Below are 19,034 nucleotides of genomic sequence, written 5' to 3' on the forward strand. Positions count from 1 at the left end.
TTGCAACATAGGATTGATTTGTACACGCAAGTACTTATGCAAAGAAGTATGTAGGCAATCTGCTGAAGAAATGTCAAATTCTCCTGTAGAAGACACAGCAGTCAGAAGGCGCCAACGTTCTTCTGTAATTTTCTCATTAGACAACATCTCAGGCCCATTTCAGTGACAGGAGCCAGCAATCAGCACCAGCAGCAGCCACCCACATCTTTAGGCAGGGATCTCAAGCACAGCAAAGAGCAGGGAACAATTTGGTCGTTCTGAAACCAAGTGGATCGTTCTTATAAAAAAGAGAGAAAAGACACCCTATAGACAAAATCCCTCTCTCAGGGCCATGTGAAGAATCCCCCCCCCCTCTCCTCCTCCTTCCCTCCCTCCTTTCCTCTCCTCTTTGGGGCTTTTTTAATAAAGCCGTCGGGGTTGTCAGGTCTTTTCAGGCGCGGCCCTCCCAGCCATGTGAAAAGTTAATCCCTCGTGGGCTTCTCCGTGCCGCTCATCTCCCTGGGAACCCCCGTCGTCTCGTTGCCCAGCCCGGCCGGTGCTCAAGGGCCGCCCTGACCAAGGCCTTGGAGTGGTGGGGTGGAGTAGAGTGGGCCGGCCGGGGGCATGGACAACCCACTTCAACCACCACCCTCCCACCCCCCCATCCCATCCCAACTCCTCATTCAATCACCAGGCCTGGGCCTGTCATACTCCCATCCATCCCCCACCACCACCACCCCTCTGTTGGAGCTTTTCATTAGCTGCCCCTGATGGACAGATGCTGGGACTGGGTAGGATTTACATCTTGGAGTGCTCATTGAGGTTGTTTTTCTTTTTTTGAAAGATGACAGTGGTTCAAAAAGAAGGGCCCCTTTTTTCATGTGTTCTCTCCAGCGTGCTCAATCTTTACCCCTGTCCCCCCTCCCTAACCCTCTTCATCCCCTCCCCTGGCCACTACACTTCAACCGTTCCTCTTCACCGTTCCCCTGTGTCAAAGCAACAATCCCGCGCAGACTGCACTTGGGCCGGGTGCCAACGTGGAGGAGTGAGGGGGACATGATAAAAACCAAAAGGGAATTGCTGGAATTGAAATAGTCCTTCTGTAAATAACTTTGGTGTTTTGTGGTATGTTTGGGAACCGGGACTAGTGATCAAGTGCAATCTTCAAAGTTAAAGCGAGCGACAAAAACGATGGCATTACACCCAAGAAGAACTTCAAAACCTGAATCGAGAAAATAGTTGCTTTAATCTCACAAAGGTTTACCGGGATCATTCAACCTCGGGTGTAATGCCGCTCTACGGTTACAATGACAGACAGTCAGAAACAGATCGGGACCACATCCTGGCCCGATCTGACACCGATGTCAGTCATTGTCATTGAAGAGCAGTTGAGCATGGGTTGGAAGGTGAAAGTGGTCAGGTCTTATATAAAATATCCCACCTCTGTTGCCCCTCCCCCTGCACATCCAGAGGAAAAAAACTGTTGAATGCTTTGCTTGCACTTTTTTTCCCAGCCCCTTCCCCAAGTGCCACTGGACAGGGCCAGTCAGGCATCCTAATCCCTCTTCCCTGTCCCTCTCACGCTTGCTCAAGCCTCTCTGACCCCCCCTCACACACACACACACACTCCCAAACCCCCCACTTATCCTTCTCTCTCCGTAGGTCCTCCGCATTGCCACCAGGACCAGCTCAAACCCAAACTCTTCAGAAATGATTTCGGAGGAGGGGTGGCGGGTGTTGGGGGAAAAAGTGAGATTTGGGTTTGTTAAAGGTCATGCGGACTTTGTTCCGTCTGAGAGTTTATCTGGGCTACAGCTGCGCAGGACAATGGGGCGCTCGCCGTGCGACAGAAACCCAAGCTGTGCCGGCTAAATTACTTCACTGATAAGGCGGAATTAGAAGCGCCGGGACCCCAGAGCCCAGGAGAAGATCAGGAGACAAAGAGAGAGGGGGGAGGAGAGACTGGCCAAGGAAAGGAGCGGGAGGAAAAAGAGGGAGGGAGGGGAGAGTAGGAATCAATAAAAAACGGTACCTAAAATTGCATATGCTCTCAGTGTCTTAACGACAACATTCCACAGTCGCCATGTTGGAATAGATCAGCCGCTCAGAACTATTTTAACAAATGACATGTTGAGCATCAATGTTGAACATACTTAAAGAATGATATTATATACAGTGAGGGAAAAAAGTATTTGATCCCCTGCTGATTTTGTACGTTTGCCCACTGACAAAGAAATTATCAGTCTATAATTTTAATGGTAGGTTTATTTGAACAGTGAGAGACAGAATAACAACAAAAATATCCAGAAAAATGCATGTCAAAAATGTTATAAATTGATTTGCATTTTAATGAGGGAAATAGGTATTTGACCCCCTCTCAATCAAAAAGATTTCTGGCTCCCAGGTGTCTTTCATACAGGTAACGAACGGAGATTAGGAGCACACTCTTAAAGGGAGTGCTCCTAATCTCAGTTTCTTACCTGTATAAAAGATACCTGTCCACAGAAGCAATCAATCAATCAGATTCCAAACTCTCCACCATGGCCAAGACCAAAGAGCTCTCCAAGGATGTCAGGGACAAGATTGTAGACCTACACAAGGCTGGAATGGGCTACAAGACCATCGCCAAGCAGCTTGGTGAGAAGGTGACAACAGTTTCTGTGATTATTCGCAAATGGAAGAAACACAAAAGAACTGTCAATCTCCCTCAGCCTGGGGCTCCATGCAAGATCTCACCTCGTGGAGTTGCAATGATCATGAGAACGGTGAGGAATCAGCCCAGAACTACACAGGAGGATCTTGTCAATGATCTCAAGGCAGCTGGGACCATAGTCATCAAGAAAACAATTGGTAACACACTATGCCGTGAAGGACTGAAATCCTGCAGCGCCCGCAAGGTCCCCCTGCTCAAGAAAGCACATATACATGCCCGTCTGAAGTTTGCCAATGAACATCTGAATGATTCAGAGGACAACTGGGTGAACGTGTTGTGGTCAGATGAGACCAAAATGGAGTTCTTTGGCATCAACCCAACTTGCCGTGTTTGGAGGAGGAGGAATGCTGCCTATGACCCCAAGAAACCATCCCCACCGTCAAACATGGAGGTGGAAACATTATGCTTTGGGGGTGTTTTTCTGCTAAAGGGACAGGACAACTTCACCGCATCAAAGGGACGATGGACGGGGCCATGTACCGTCAAATCTTGGGTGAAAACCTCCTTCCCTCAGCCAGGGTATTGAAAATGGGTCGTGGATGGGTATTCCAGCATGACAATGACCCAAAACACACGGCCAAGGCAACAAAGGATTGGCTCAAGAAGAAGCACATTAAGGTCCTGGAGTGGCCTAGCCAGTCTCCAGACCTTAATCCCATAGAAAATCTGTGGAGGGAGCTGAAGGTTCGAGTTGCCAAATGTCAGCCTCGAACCCTTAATGACTTGAAGAAGATCTGCAAAGAGGAGTGGGACAAAATCCCTCCTGAGATGTGTGCAAACCTGGTGGCCAACTACAAGAAACGTCTGACCTCTGTGATTGCCAACAAGGGTTTTGCCACCAAGTAGTAAGTCATGTTTTGCAGAGGGGTCAAATACTTATTTCCCTCATTAAAATGCAAATCAATTCATAACATTTTTGACATGCATTTTTCTGGATATTTTTGTTGATATTCTGTCTCTCACTGTTCAAATAAACCTACCATTAAAATTATAGACTGATCATTTCTTTGTCAGTGGGCAAACGTACAAAATCAGCAGGGGATCAAATACTTTTTTCCCTCACTGTAATATCATATCTACGGTATCAGAAAGATATAAAGATATCTTTTTGAAACCTTGAAGACTTTTAGTCGAGAGGGGCAGGTGTGTGTGTGTGTGTGTGTGTGTGTGTGTGTGTGTGTGTGTGTGTGTGTGTGTGTGTGTGTGTGTGTGTGTGTGTGTGTGTGTGTGTGTGTTGAAGACTCAATAGGCCCTGTGGTGATCCATCATATTAGTGTGTGTGTGGGAGGAGGGGGCAGGAGAGCAGAGAGGTGGCGAGAGAGAGAGGTGGCGAGAGAGAGAGAGAGAGAGAGAGAGAGAGAGAGAGAGAGAGAGAGAGAGAGAGAGAGAGAGAGAGAGGCCACTGGGTGGGTGAGGGCCCTGTCTCTAGCCCCCTACACCACAGGGAAGGAGTGAGTGGACTGGAGAGCAGCTGACTCTGCAATGCTGGAGCACTTAAAGGTTGAGCTAAGTGTGTGTGTGTGCGGACTTGTTTGTCTAGTCCTGTGTGTGTTTGTGTGTGTGTGTGTGTGTAGGACCCAAGTTAGAAGGGGAGTGTCTCTAGCCTCTGCATTAAGCTGGAGAAAGAAAGGGCAGCCTAGCTGTGATCCTGTGAAAGGCTCTCTCTCCCCGCTGCATTGTTGCCTCCTGCCAGAAGAGGGTAGATTCGCTTATTTTAATTGTATTCTATTTTACATTTACATCATTTATTCTAGTATTTTACCATGAAAATATGTGGAAATGTTCTTTAAATCCAGTTTGATCGAGATACAAACGATCAATCAAGGATATGAGTGAAGACATTCCTCTGGTGCTTAATTATCAGAATGACCAAAACGTGAAGTAAAGGTAGTAGTCATTGAAAGATGAGCAAACCCCCGAAAGTGTCATTTGTAAATCCCAAAGTGGATATGAGGTAGGTGAGTTGAGCTGGGTTGGGACGTAGTGAACCGCTAAAGTGCTTTGTCATATCAGCTGGCACAGGCACACGGTCACATTGGGGCAGGTCAAGCTCATGCAGCTCAAACAGGATTTCTCTTTATCGCGCCGAATGGTACGGAGTGGAACGGTGCACCACACACACCAGGCCGGCGGTTTCAGACGCCAGCGCACTTCCTCTAATGAAGAAGACGAAGTGCAGGATCATGAGACAGGCTATGGAAGGACATAGTGATTGAGTGGCTGGGCTGTCCAGTGTTGTGGAGACAAAAGAGAGAAAACAAACGGGTTTCACAGCCGCCTCCTCCTCCTGACTGACTGACTGTCTAACTGAGCTCACCTTCTCCAACCATTCCAAGTTTAACCCCTGAAAGTCCAAAAAGATGATCATACCATTGATCATTTAGCTACTTGATTTTGAATTTTAGGACCCCTGTAGGTATAAAAAAATATATATATGTGAAAATGATTTGATAAAATATTGAATTAGTTGAATATTGAATAACACATTCATAAATGTCAAAACAGACAGTCAAAATATAAATCATAAGGAATAAGGTTTTGAAGCGTCCTATATCTAGGAGATGTAAGAATTATTATTACCCCTTTTTTTGTTGCCACAAAACTATTTCCATACTGGTCAAACCGTTTGGACGCTTCAGATGTTTCCGTGAGAGGACAGATTTTCGGGACGTCTCCTGGTCTGACAAACAGCGCTGTGGCTCTGCCACTTTCCACCGGAGATGCAGAAGGCTGACATAGTAGGATGCGGTGGATTGAGACACAGCCATACTATCTTAAACAGACAGATTTGGGATTTTTTTTATTATGGTAATTAGATTGGCGCACGGGTGTGTCAATCGACTGTGAAGGGTTGATGTTAGACTATGGTTACGTTACAAGCAGTTTTCCCCGCCATATTTTAATCCGCCTGTTATCCCTATATATACATATATACACACTGCAGTCACAAAAACTATCAAGCGCTATGATGAAACTGGCTCTCATGAGGACCACTACAGGAATGGAAGACCCAGAGTTACCTCTGCTGCAGAGGATAAGTTCATTAGAGTTACCAGCCTCAGAAATTGCAGCCCAAATAAACGCTTCAGAGTTCAAGTAACAGACACATCTCAACATGAACTGTTCAGAGGAGACCGTGTGAATCAGGCCTTCGTGGTCGAATTGCTGCAAAGAAACCACTGGTTACTACTGCATTGTCGGAACTAGAAGCACAAGCATTTCGCTACACTCGCATTAACATCTGCTAACCATGTGTATGTGACTAATACAATTTGATTTGATTTGATTTGATTTAAAGGACACCAATAAGAAGAAGAGACTTGCTTGGGCCAAGAAACATTAGACTGGCGGAAATCTGTCCTTTGGTCTGGAATCCAAATTGGAGATTTTTGGTTCCAACCGCCGTGTCTTTGTGAAACGCGGTGTGGGTGAACGGATGATCTCCGCATGTGTATTTCCCACCGTAAAGCATGGAGGAGGAGGTGTGATGGTGTGGGGGTGCTTTGCAGGAGACACTGTCGGTAATTGATTTAGAATTCAAGGCACACTTAACCAGCATGGCTACCACAGCATTCTACAGCGATACGCCATCCCATCTGGTTTGGGCTTAGTGGGACTATCATTTTATTTTCAACTGGACAAGGCTGTGTAAGGGCTATTTTACCAAGAAGGAGAGTGATGGAGTGCTGCATCAGATGACCTGGCCTCCACAATCACCCGACCTCAACCAAATTGAGATGGTATGGGATAAGTCGGACCGCAGAGTGAAGGAAAAGCAGCCAACAAGTGCTCAGCATTTGTGGGAACTCCTTCAAGACTGTTGGAAAAGCATTCCAGGTGAAGCTGGTTGAGAGAATGCCAAGAGTGTGCAAAGCTGTCATCGAGGCTACTTTGAAGAACCCTTTATTGGTTACTACATGATTCCATATGTGTTATTTCAGAGTTTTGATGTCTTCCCTATTATTCTACAATGTATAAAATAGTCAAAACAAAGAAAAACCCTTGAATGAGTAGGTGTGTCCAAACTTTTGACTGGTACTGTACATATTGATGTATTCCTTAAAGCAAAACAAGGAATACCATAGATGGAAATTCATGTGAAATATGTGCTGTGGAGGAGTTGTGACAGATTTACAGATATGGGTTGGGCAGGGGAGACAAGAGGGCAAGGCCTGGGATGATTAATGGACAAAAAATCTAAAAAAGGGAGAGAGAGAGAGAGAAAAAGAGAGCGAAAGAGATTTTTGAAACTATTGTAAATCGACTTTGGGTCCATAAAGAGCGCTATATAAAACCTATGTATTATTATAATAGAGAGAAAGAGAGACGCCGAGATGCAGGAAAAGAAATAGACTGTATGGGCAACTCTACCCCCTCAATGACAGTGTAGGAGGATTTGACCAAAAATCACTCGACTGACTCCACACCCTTTCCAAAGTAAAGACCAATTTGACATTTCAACAATTCAACACTGTTTTTCAAATGGCATGTCGTCATTATGCTTCACTTCTCGGTCCGTGCTGTTATTCCAAATAGTCAACTTGAGGAAAGAATAACAATCAGTGGTTTGTCTGTTTGCCAGTGTGTGTGTGTGAGTGAGTGTGTGTTCGTGGGTGTGTTTGCTCTCTTTAAAGTGCATGTGTGGACATCTGGAGAGTGGTTGTTTTAATTAAAACAAAGTCCAAGATCTCCAACATGGTAGAACAATACATTCTCACCTCTGTCGTCTAAATCTGCCGTTATTACGGTGTGGACAGCGTTGTGATCGGATATAGTAATCACAACAGCCGCGGGGACCCGATTAATAGGCCAGCGTCTCCATTCTCTTTCTTGGAAATGTTTGGGAAATACTTCAAGCCCATAAAAGCGGGTTGTGTGCGGATTGAAAGTTAAACTCTTTCTTTAATTTGGAGGTGGGGTGGAGGGGGAGCGGGGGGAGTATCGGCAGGGGGGCTAGGGGAACAACAGAGGGTTTGTCCATGGGGCTCTGACATGTCTGTCTCTGTACAGGTGGTGGTGGTGCTGGTTAGTGAGCTCTCTCTGCTGTGTGTGGCACTTTAAGCTGGGTAAGCCCTCGCCGTATGGGCTGGCTGTGGGGCCGTGCCAAACCCTGCTCTGACCCTTCTCTGACACCTCCTCTTCCACTAACTCAGTCATGCACGTACACGCTCGCTCTCTCTCACACAAGCACGCACAAACATACACTTTTTTTTTTTCACACGGCAAAACATGGTGGGAAAGGAAAAAAAGCAAGCAGTCGAGCCGAGAAGAAAATGAAAGCAGCTTCATGGCTAATTCATGAAATGGAGGGGGGTGAATGCTATCATGCAGGACCAAGTCCCATTTCCAAGTGTAAGCATCAATCTAATTAACAACATAAACAGCCTTTGACAAATGTCATCATTTTCTGGCCCGGCCACAGAGCAATATCATTGTCTGCCGTGGCCCGGGGCTAACGCGGCAATGATGTGGCTATTCATCAGGACAGCCATGAATGATGGGTTTTCACTGGGATACAGAGGAGGGAGGAGGTAGGGGAGGGTGGGAGGAATTGGTCAGGAGTTACCTGCTTTTGGCCACCGAGGACAGGGGAGCGAGGAGGGGTATTAAATTAATGTTTAGGAACACATAATCGCCTGAGCATTAGTTAAAGCAAGTCTGTGCGAGCTACGCGCCACGCGGCGGCTAACAGAAGGGAACCGCCATAAAGGATGACATTGTTGAGGAGTGAGTGAGTTAAGAGACTGGAGGGGCTGGAGTTTGAACCTAGACAAGAGACTCTATTGAGAGACAAAGTGGCTCAGAGTCGACGGGAGCGGTGGAACCAATGACCAAATAATAACATCAACAATTTGGAGGGACAATATTTATTGAGCCGCTCGACCGCTCTATCAAAAACGGATGACTTTCTCTCCCGTTCACTTCCTCCTGAGATACTCTTTCATTTCATCTGGGGGTCTTGAGATTAATTAACAGACGCTGGTAGCGAGTTATGAACAAATGATAAGGCATCAGCGTTCTAATCAAACCTGACATTTAATTTGCTGCTTGCTTCCTCGTTATCAATTACCATGTTCAGAGGGATAATTGACATCGGTTCGAGGGGACGAGAGACGCAAAGAAAAAAAGAAAATATTGTGTCTTTCTTTAACAGCTCCTAAAAAGCTGCTGCGATGTTTCTAAGGCAACAGGGCCCATATGTTTAATATTAGATGTAATCTGTTCCACTGGAGTGCTCCGAAAGCTGGGAAAATTGGATTAAATTGGCTAATGGCATGTTTAAAACCTACATAAAATGAACGTGAATGGAAGATATTACAACCTCAGGACTGAAACTGTGGTGTTATGCTTGCTCTGTTTTTTGGTTATATTTTGTTCATGTTTAAACTTGGGTTTATCAGATATAACCATGATACAGAAAACCACACAGTGTTGGTCAATAGGGTTGTTAAATACCACAGGACTGATATTCATTACATGGCATTTTACTGTGGGAAAGGAAACACAAATGCCAACATTACTCCTTACAATTTGGCAATAATATTATGTACCATCTTAAAACAACCTGGAGATAAATGTACATAAACAAATATTTTGGTAATATTAATGTCAAGAATAATGACTAATTATTAACTATTGTAATTATTAACTAAGTCCTCATTAGTATCATTGTTAATTACAATATGAATTGTTATTCATATAAATTACCTTTATTATATATTTGTTCTATGTTACATTATATATAATAATTTAATATAATTAATGCAATATAAGCTGACGGTAGTAAACAATTATCCTTTCCTATGCTTTTATAAATATACCCAAAATACTGCTGCTCTTTTGACCTCATCAGAGTCGGGCTCTAATTTGATTAGTAAAATACTACGCTCTAATGATCCATTAACCTGGAGAGCCCATCTCACATGGCTTCATATTCCACACAAGGTCTACCAGTCTTGGGTTCACATACTATTCAAACATTTTCAAGTGCCTCTAGCGTTTGCTCTAGTGTGCCTGGAGTGCTAGATGTGCGGGGTTGGCACTCTTGTGACTATTCTATTGTTTCTATTTTACCAGGCTACAGTGGCGTAGCCAGAAACTCGTTGGTGGGTGGGCCTGCAGAAATTTTGGTGGCCCAAAAAAAGTAATAATGTATACCTAATTTCATGCTATTCTACACATTTCGCCATGAGGCTGAGATAAAATGCCATTTTAAAGCTAATTTCCTGCAATTCTATACATTTTGCTATGGGGTAGAGAGGAAATTTGGTGTGGGGTTGGGCCCACCCATGCCCACCCAGGCCCACACGGCTGCCAGGCTAGCTCAATCATGCCAGGATAACATGTGTTAAATGGTTTCAAGTAGTACTTGGACCCATGTCTCGGGGTCAACATGGTCTACAGAAGAGGTGAAAGTCCACTGGTAATGAATAGGGCGACAGTCTATGTTCTCCAGATCAACACATGGTATTTCTTTTATTTTCTCCCCAATTTCAATCTTGTCTCATCGCCGCAACTCCCCAATGGGCTCAGGAAGCGAAGGTCGAGTCATGCGTCCTCTGAAACATGACCCACCAAACCTCGCTTCTAAACACCCGCCCGCTTAACCCGGAAGCCACCCACACCAATGTGTCGGAGGAAACACCGTTCAACTGACGACCGAGGTCAGCCTGCAGGCACCCGGCCCGCCACAAGGAGTCGCTAGAGCGCGATGAGCCAAGTAAAGCTTCCCCCGGCCAAACCCTCCCCTAACCCCGACGAAGCTGGGTCAATTGTGCGCCGCTCTATGGGACACCCCGTCATGGCCGGTTTTGATACAGCCTGGGATCGAACCCAGGTCTGTAATGACGCTTCTAGCACTGCGATGCAGTGCCTTAGACCGCTGCGCCACTCAGGAGACCCTCAATACATGGTCTTGACTGATAAGAAACAGTGTATTCTTGGTACAACATGCTAAAATCGTCTGAACAGACAACATTTTGATCAATTTGCAGATAAACGCAAACCCCACTGTGGGCTTACTCAGAAACCATTCCCCTCACAGATAAAGGTGCTATCGTTATGGCGATAAGTTGTACATTCCGTTAGTCAGCACCTTACCATGAAAGGTGTACATCTGACATACAGACATTGGATATTGATTCAAAACCACATCTTCCCACAAAATAGAACAAATATTCAAAGCGAAAACGCATAGCGCGGCTGGTTTCCGTGTATCTGCAGTCGTTTGAATGGGGGGAACTAGCTAATTCCCTCTCTCTGTCAACTACTCGCCATTCCTTCGGTTTGTCTATTCGGTGTCCCCTAAAGTCCTTGGTGGTTTCTGCCCTATCAGCTAGGCAACATTAGTCTTGTGGCCCGGCTCGAGATAAAAAGCACAAAAAAACACCTCGTCGGCAAACAGACCAAACATGTTGCAAACTGCGCCTTGATCACCCCTAGAGCGCTATCTTGACACATGCTGGGTATACAGGGCTCAGCAATTCCTCCGACACAAAAGGCGAGCAAACAGTGCTGGAGGTGAGCGGTAGGGTCAGGACAGATAAGTGTCAGGGCGGGGCCCAAAGTCTTCGCCCGGGTTCCAAGAGGACTTTAGCTAGCGTTTTAGCTAGCAAACAAAAGGGTCAACCAAGCGCTGGCATGAAAAGGAAGCTGTCATCCCAGGGATCAGGGCACAAAAGAATGCAGGCGGAGAAATATGAGCAACGTCCATGGAGCGCTGGGTATCTGTCACGTAGTCCCGCCGGCTGCCCAAGAGCACCCATCTAACGCCTTGGCGTATCGCTAAGTCAACACTAAGGTAAATACGAGAGAGAGAAAAGAACGACAGGCACTTTTTTTCCCTTTTCTTCACTCTCATCGGATGAATGATGCTGATATGGAAAAACACTCAAACGCTATAAGCACAAACAAAGCAAAAGTCCTAATCTGCCCGGCAACAAAGTCATCCCAAGGTCCTTGAGGGTTCGAGACCCTTTGAAGCTGGGAGGAGGTATGGCCTACGGGTGACATACACCCGGGTAATGGGACATTTGTTAGTGTGTGTGTGTGTATATATGTGTGTGTACCACATCAATCTGTGAAAGGCATGACACATGCTCCGTCAAAAAGTGTTGCCATTTCAACTTCAACAAGTCTGTGCGATAACTCATATTTTTTAACAAGTTGAAACACTCAAGATGTTTAACAGTGCAGACCCACATGGCAGGTCACATTAAAATACTTTACGTTAGTCCCTAGACGTTACAAAAAGTCAAAGAACGGTATCACATTCACCACAGTACCATTTCAAACACAAATAGTCGCTTGCACACAGCAAACTGCTGCGATTCATTCGACCAACACCAGCCAGATCAATCACCAGGAGGTCATTACGCCCTACAAAGACTCTCTTAATTGTGCAGAGCTATTTCCGACAATGTGTCCCACAACGTGAAGACATGGCAAGGCGCTTTCCTTTCCGTCTTCACATGGAGAGAGATTTTATCAGCGACCACTGAAATCATTTGTTGACTCGGCACAAGTGCCTTCTTTGAGATAGCAAACACTTGAGATGCAGGACAAAGAGAAAGAACGAGATGACAAAAGTAAAAGGTGTCGGAGTGACAAAGGCCCTGTCACGGGGTTGACACGCCCTGTAACGGGGTTAGGAGAAGGGTGAGTAAACACCATTAATATAGCTTTGGAAAGGGATCTGCGCTTGTTTGATTTGGGCTTTGCTGCGTTCCCTCGGCAGCCCGAGACAAAACGGAAGATATTTGATTGAGTTATTTTACAGTTTGGATCAGTTTGGATCACGGATCACTAGAGAGACGGTTCTTTGTTTCAACGCTGGGACATCCTTCTGTTACTCACAGTGGGTGGATATGGGGCTTACGTGTCATTAAACACACACACGCATATGTGAGAATGTATTGTTGTACCACTTTGGGGGATCTTGGACTCTGTTTTTTTCATTAAAATAACCTCTCTCCAGGTGTCCACACACTCACACTCAAGCGTGCATGCACACACACACACACACACAAACACACACACCTTCATTTAAATTTAAAAAATGCGCACACTGATACATATAGTATCTATTCATGCAACACCGCACACACCCTTACCAACACACACACTTTTCACTTGTGTCCTCTCTTCCAGTGCCCTCTACCTCCCTCCCTTTCCCAGAGGGAGCGTGAGCTGACAGTGGGCTCCAGTGTGTGCTGCGAAGGGGGAGAAGAACAGGAGAGGAGCAGCAGTGTGAACCTCTATTGTACGCCCACCTGCTCCTGTCAATACCTGATCCGGGACCAAACTCTGCTTCCACAATAGGCCGTGTCACTCTGAAGGATCCCTCCCAGTCCCATAGCAGAGAGGCCTTCCAGACAAGGGCCCGTGCGCACAGCTTGATTGAAATCGGTTCTTTTGCGGAGCCCGGCCGTTATATTATGTTGTGATAAAGGGGAGCATAATAGCTTTTAAATGGATGACTCCGGGTGGCTCTGCCGTTGCAGTGGGGGGAGCGGAGGGACAGGCTGAATGGACGTGGCCCCGAGCTAAGCATCTCCTAGATTGAGCTGTCCGTCTCGGGGAAATGAGTCCGAGTTAACACCTCAGCATCGCCCAACGCCCCGGGACAGACAAGACTGGGCTTCCTTTTCCTCTCTTCTCTGTTCTGTTCTTTTCTGTCCACCTGGATCATTCTCATTATCCAGGAACGGATGGTGGCGGAGACCGTGCCGTGCTCCAGGGCTGATCACACACAGACGTCAAGAGACATACACACACACTGAGAGACGCACACACGCGCACACAATTTCTAACATACACACTCTCAGTAACACACGCACGCACACACACCTGAGCTTTTCACCCATAGAGCCCCATTCACACTGCCCATTAACTCTCCCCAAGCCTAATTACACACAGACCTCATGCATACACACACGTCACACATCCTCTTAACTCTACATACTACCCAGATATCATTACGCACACCTGTCTGTGTCACAACTCTAACCAACACCAATTCTATAGGTGAACCCTGCACAGTATACGATCCTTTGAACTCCCATTCAATTCCCACAATGACGACTACTAGCGTTAAAACCCTACCCTGAGCATTCTGTAGATAGGATCACGTTTAGACAAAGGAGATCTGGGATCTAATCAAATATTATCTCTCATAACAAGTCCCCCACTATTCAGTTGGGGCTAGAGGGGACAGACTGACAGACAGTGGGCCCCCTCCATCAAGGCCCATTAACAGCACTGACCTCCCCCCTGCTTTGTTAGTGCCCCATCTCCCCGGTCTCTCTTCTCCCTCCCTCTCTCTCGCTTCCTTCTCTCACCCTCTCTCTCCCTCTGTTCCTTCCCTCCCTCCCTCTGTAGGCCTGTCTATTTTTCTAAGACCAGAGGCGGTGTGGGGAGCGGTCCTGGAGGAGTTTCGTGATGGCTATCGATGGCTGGGCTGTTATGGCTATCTTTGATAAGGGACCTAAAAAAGAGAGAGAGAGAGAGAGAGACAGGATGTCTCTTCCAAACACAGGCGAGACGAAGTCGAGGTGGGATTTCGACGGCGGGAGGAGAGATGTTTGGGACCTCCTGTTGGTGACGTGCCCAGCGGTGGAACAAACTGATAGGTTTTTTGAAACGGCAAAGAAAAAGGACAGAGAGTGACCTTAGATTGACAGATAAAGCGAAAGTAGCCGAAGGACAATCACACCACTCAACAACAACAAACATAATCTAATCCAAAACGTGCAAAATAATTGACACACTATAAACTATGAATTTTGAACGAGGTCCTGACTAGCTGAATTATTGGCTAGAACATTATTGAAATAAAATACTCATATACAGACAATGATCTCTGTCTGGAGTCTGACTAAGTCATGGAGCTATCAGAACCTCTTCAGTCGGTCATTTTGCCAGGGGAGCAGCAGGCCGACCCCTCAGAATCAATGTAAACAATGTTCAGCAGTCATTTTGGGCCTGTAACATGAGTGTTGTACAGGGTTAGGCAGGAGCAGCTCACACACAGAGAGAGAGAGAGAGAGAGAGAGAGAGAGAGAGAGAGAGAGAGAGAGAGAGAGAGAGAGAGAGAGAGAGAGAGAGAGAGAGAGAGAGAGAGAGAGAGAGAGAGCGAGAGAGAGAGAGAGCGAGAGAGAGCGAGAGCGAGAGAGAGCGAGAGAGAGAGAGAGCGAGAGAGAGAGAGAGAGAGAGAGAGAGAGAGAGAGAGAGAGAGAGAGAGAGAGAGAGAGAGAGAGAGAGAGAGAGAGAGAGAGAGAGAGAGAGAGAGAGAGAGAGAGAGAGAGAGAGAGAGAGAGAGAGAGAGAGAGAGAGAGAGAGAGAGAGAGAGAGAGAGAGAGAGAGAGAGAGGGGGAGAGCGAGAGAGAGAGAGAGAGAGAGAGAGAGAGAGAGAGAGAGAGAGAGAGAGAGAGAGAGAGAGAGAGAGAGAGAGAGAGAGAGAGAGAGAGAGAGAGAGAGAGAGAGAGAGAGAGAGAGAGAGAGAGAGAGACAGTGTGAGAGAGAGAGAGAGAGACGGAGAGGAGAGAGATAGAGGGGGAGAGCGAGAGAGAAAGACAGAAAGACAAAAAGACAGAAAGAGTGAGAGTATAGCTTTCAGAGGGAGAGAGAGAAAGAAAAAAAGAGAGAGCGCGGGGGGAGGGGGGGGGGGGGGGGCTATGCGTGCCCCGTAGGTCTAGTCATAATATGAACTTTCCAGAGGAAAACGCTTTCTGTGGCTCTGTGCCATGTAGCGTGTGCCTCGCCTCTCTAATCGGCAAATGTTTCGTCTCGTGTACAGGACTAGAGGAGGAAAAAGAGAAGGAGAGAGCGAGAGCAACTGCATATGATGGTTGTCTCAGCCAGCCTACATAATGTACGGTACACCCTGTCCGAAGTGGCTGCCTCCAAACTATACCCAACCTTTTAGTGACGTGATTAGCTCAGAGTGCGTAATTACATGTGAAGGTAATGCCATAAAATATCCCACTATATATGTGATTGACCAAAACGCCAGCCTCCTGAAATGAGAAGCCGACCCGGGAAGATTCTGGTCTGATTAGCCGTGCGGTGGAGAGAGACAGAGGGAGGGTTCGAGAGAGAGAGAGGAAGGGTTCGAGAGAGAGAGAGAAAATCATTCACTCCATGAGCTTACTGAAGCAACTTCAATATCCTCTAATGTCATGTTGAAATGAAAATTAATAGTTCAATACGGGCTGGCTGCACGCTTCTTCCATTTCCATATCGTGTGGCGTGACCAAACGGGCGCGCTCCGTTGGACGGATAGGGGGAGGCTGCACCGAAAAGCTGATACCTCCAGTAATCAGTTGGATTCTCCAACATTGGCGACCAACGCATTTTAAAGAGGCGACGGTGGGCTGGTTCAAAGATGAGGTCCAATGGTAGTAGGAGATGCAAATGGAAGGAGAATCTTCGTTTGGCGGCTAGACGGTCTCACCGGGCTAAAAGAGCTGAGGACCAAGAGTCTCAAGCACCGTTCACTTACCTCTCTCAAGGTCGCATAACAGAAAAGGACCCTTAATTCTTCAACACGTCAATCAGAACATTTACCACTCTCTGCAGGTACTTAAATAAGCGACAAACTGAGCTAAGACGTCTAAATAATGTAGACAGAACATCAAAACTACGACCTACCTCCCATCCAAAGGAGCCGTCTTTGACCGTGGCACTCTGCAGTGCGCTGTGAGGTCCGAAGCATTCTCCCATCCCGATCCGGGTTTTGGCCCATATCCCCAGGCCCGCTCCGGGGACCGAGGACTCACGCAGCTCCAGGTCACTGGGGATGGGAATGTCATCGGGAATGTAGACGGGCACCTCATAGGGCGAGCCTTCCTTGGGCGTGAAGGGGTCCTCGTTGTGGTGATGGTGGCGCCCGTGGTGGCTGTGGTGATGGTGGTTGTTGGGGTGCGGGGACGTGGGTCCTGCAGGGATGGGGGACATGATGCTGTCCTCTGTCTCCTCCTCGCCACTCTCGGCCCCTCCCGCCAGGAGGTGGGGCTCTGTCTCGTACATGCTGTCCACTGTTTCACTGTCATCTGAGAGAGATGAAGAGAAAGAGAGTTAGTTTTGCAGCTTATATTCAACCTTTCTTTAACCACGCAAGTCAATTGTGAATCAGAGAGAGAGAGAGAGAGAGAGAGAGAGAGAGAGAGAGAGAGAGAGAAATTACTACAAAGTATATATACATGCCTTCAGAGTGAGAAAAATATGTTTGACTTTCACTGCAGTATCTTGACCTATTCTCTCCAACTCACTCCATGTTGTAAGACACAGTCTCAACAACAGGGCTATATACCAATATCACCAAAAGATATTATGTAGACAGGAACTTTATAGACAGTATCACCAATAGATCGTAACCATCTAGGCCCGTTCTACTAACTGACTCACTCAACCCAAACAAGCGAAAGACGGAAAAGCTTAAAAGCCTTCAGCCCCAGTTAGGGCTGCCTGCCCACAGTATTCCTAGTGAGGACATTCCCCACCGTCAGAGAAGGGCCTGATGGGACATGATGTTCCATTCAGTCACAACCACCGCCATTTCCTACAGGGTCATCTTACAGATAATGGGGGAGAAATGACCCAGGTATTGCCAGTCACTCGCCAGTTTAGATTAGTCACCTATGTTTGTCACTGTTCTGTGGCTGACAACATAATTGCGGCATTCGGGATTCCACCGTCCAGAGTCAGTGACGAGCACAAAGAATTAGAGGCGCACAAGTCTAGCTAGACACACAAACCTCTCTCTCTCAGAGTCACGGACAGATCACTTGGAGATATACAGACACACACGTTGGAGCAGAAGTTGGAAAAATACGCCACTGAATAAATGAAAATGAACAAAACAATTCAACGACGAAACATCTACAGTTATAGGTAGCAGATATCTTTCTGGTGCAAGTGTCATGCCGTAACAAAAAGTGGAAAATCTCAGAGTTAAAACGCACGTCAATACCCAGAGGCAGCACTCAAATGTAACAAACCCGTTGATTTTGTTGATACCAAACTCACAACACTTTCTAGGTTGCCTGGACGACGGACGGAGCAGGCAGGCTCTAGCGTGGCAGCGTGGAGAGGAGTGAACAAGTCCTGGTGTCTTTTGCTAGAAGCACTAACTGCAGTTTGCTATCCAAACACAGGCCGGGGAAATCAGTCTGAACTAGGCTCCGCAATTACTGCAGGAGTGTTTCCAATCAGCCGGCTCCCTCCTCCTCACGACCAGCACTGCCAACAACATAACACCGCTTCAGGACTAACTGAGGCTGGCCTGGCGCTCGCATCCACCGCCGTTGAACTCTTAAACCAAGTTGAAAACATAAAGACGGGAGATTTGGCCAGTTGAACTCGCTTACTTCTACTTATTGTTTTATTTATTTGTTTACTTGTCAGGGACCATGTAGAACATGCTATTGCACCAGATTTAGCCAGATAGATTGTTTCAATCTGTAGTTTCTGGGCAGAAAACAATAAATATCAATACTTTATTACAATGACACAACATAACACATTAAATACTTATATATATAAAAAAAAGTTGAAATGTCCCTTGGTCCTACAGTATCTAACATCTTAAGAGTCACTGTTGAGTGAGGATACTCGACAAAACTCGTATGATCCAGTTTAGAGCCTAATGACCTAATCAACTTAACAGTTGCACAAGTTTCAGTACATTTCTCTCCACCTGAGATGACATCTGCAAATATGTGTACACGACCATTCATCTTGGATTGAACTTGACTTTGAAACATCAAGAGCTGTTCGTGATGACCGTTACCGTATTTACTGTATGAACAGAAAGTCTCCGAAGTTAGACATTGGAATGAGGAAATTGAGGAGAATGGAATATCGTATAATTGACAACAAGGAGTATCTGAAATCAATTATCTGCTTTCGCTCCAATAAACGCTTGGGTTTTGGCTCGTAAAATCGAGAGAAAAAAATAATTGCTGAATGAACGGATATGTAAGTCTAGAATGTAAACGTGAACTATGAAAGCACTGTGACAGGCTCCCAGCGACTGGCGAGAGAGAGTCCTGACAGATCTGGGAAACTTGTCATATAAAATCTGGGCAGTAAAACGAAGGCATTTATGACCAATTTTGCGTCATCCAGTGGATTTTTCTTCTTTTCTTTTTTTTCTCGGGAAAATAAACGTTTTACCCATTTTCTTTAATGATCAGGGTTTCATAGGGGCCCAGACCAGGCGGGCAATTAAGCGAAGGGAAACATGTACGCCAGCAGTAGCTTCCACTTTTCACAGATCAATTAAACTTTTATAACCGCGGCCTATCTGGTGCAGTTTTCAAGAATCAAAAGTGTTTTTGAA

General features: G+C 46.2%; 1 protein-coding gene across 10 annotated transcripts in view; it reads right to left on the minus strand.

The window, feature by feature from the left end:
* The window catches only part of prdm16 (PR domain containing 16), a 235,388-nt gene that overhangs the window by 142,942 nt on the left and 73,412 nt on the right, over nucleotides 1-19,034 (minus strand). For all 10 annotated transcript variants that reach the window (XM_071371576.1, XM_071371569.1, XM_071371572.1 and 7 more), the window contains exon 2: nucleotides 16,343-16,743. In XM_071371576.1, coding sequence (XP_071227677.1) covers nucleotides 16,343-16,743 — 401 coding nt within the window. The remainder of the gene's footprint in view (nucleotides 1-16,342; nucleotides 16,744-19,034) is intronic.

This window comes from Salvelinus alpinus, chromosome 28 (assembly GCF_045679555.1).
Source record: "Salvelinus alpinus chromosome 28, SLU_Salpinus.1, whole genome shotgun sequence".
Taxonomy (NCBI): Eukaryota; Metazoa; Chordata; class Actinopteri; order Salmoniformes; family Salmonidae; genus Salvelinus; species Salvelinus alpinus.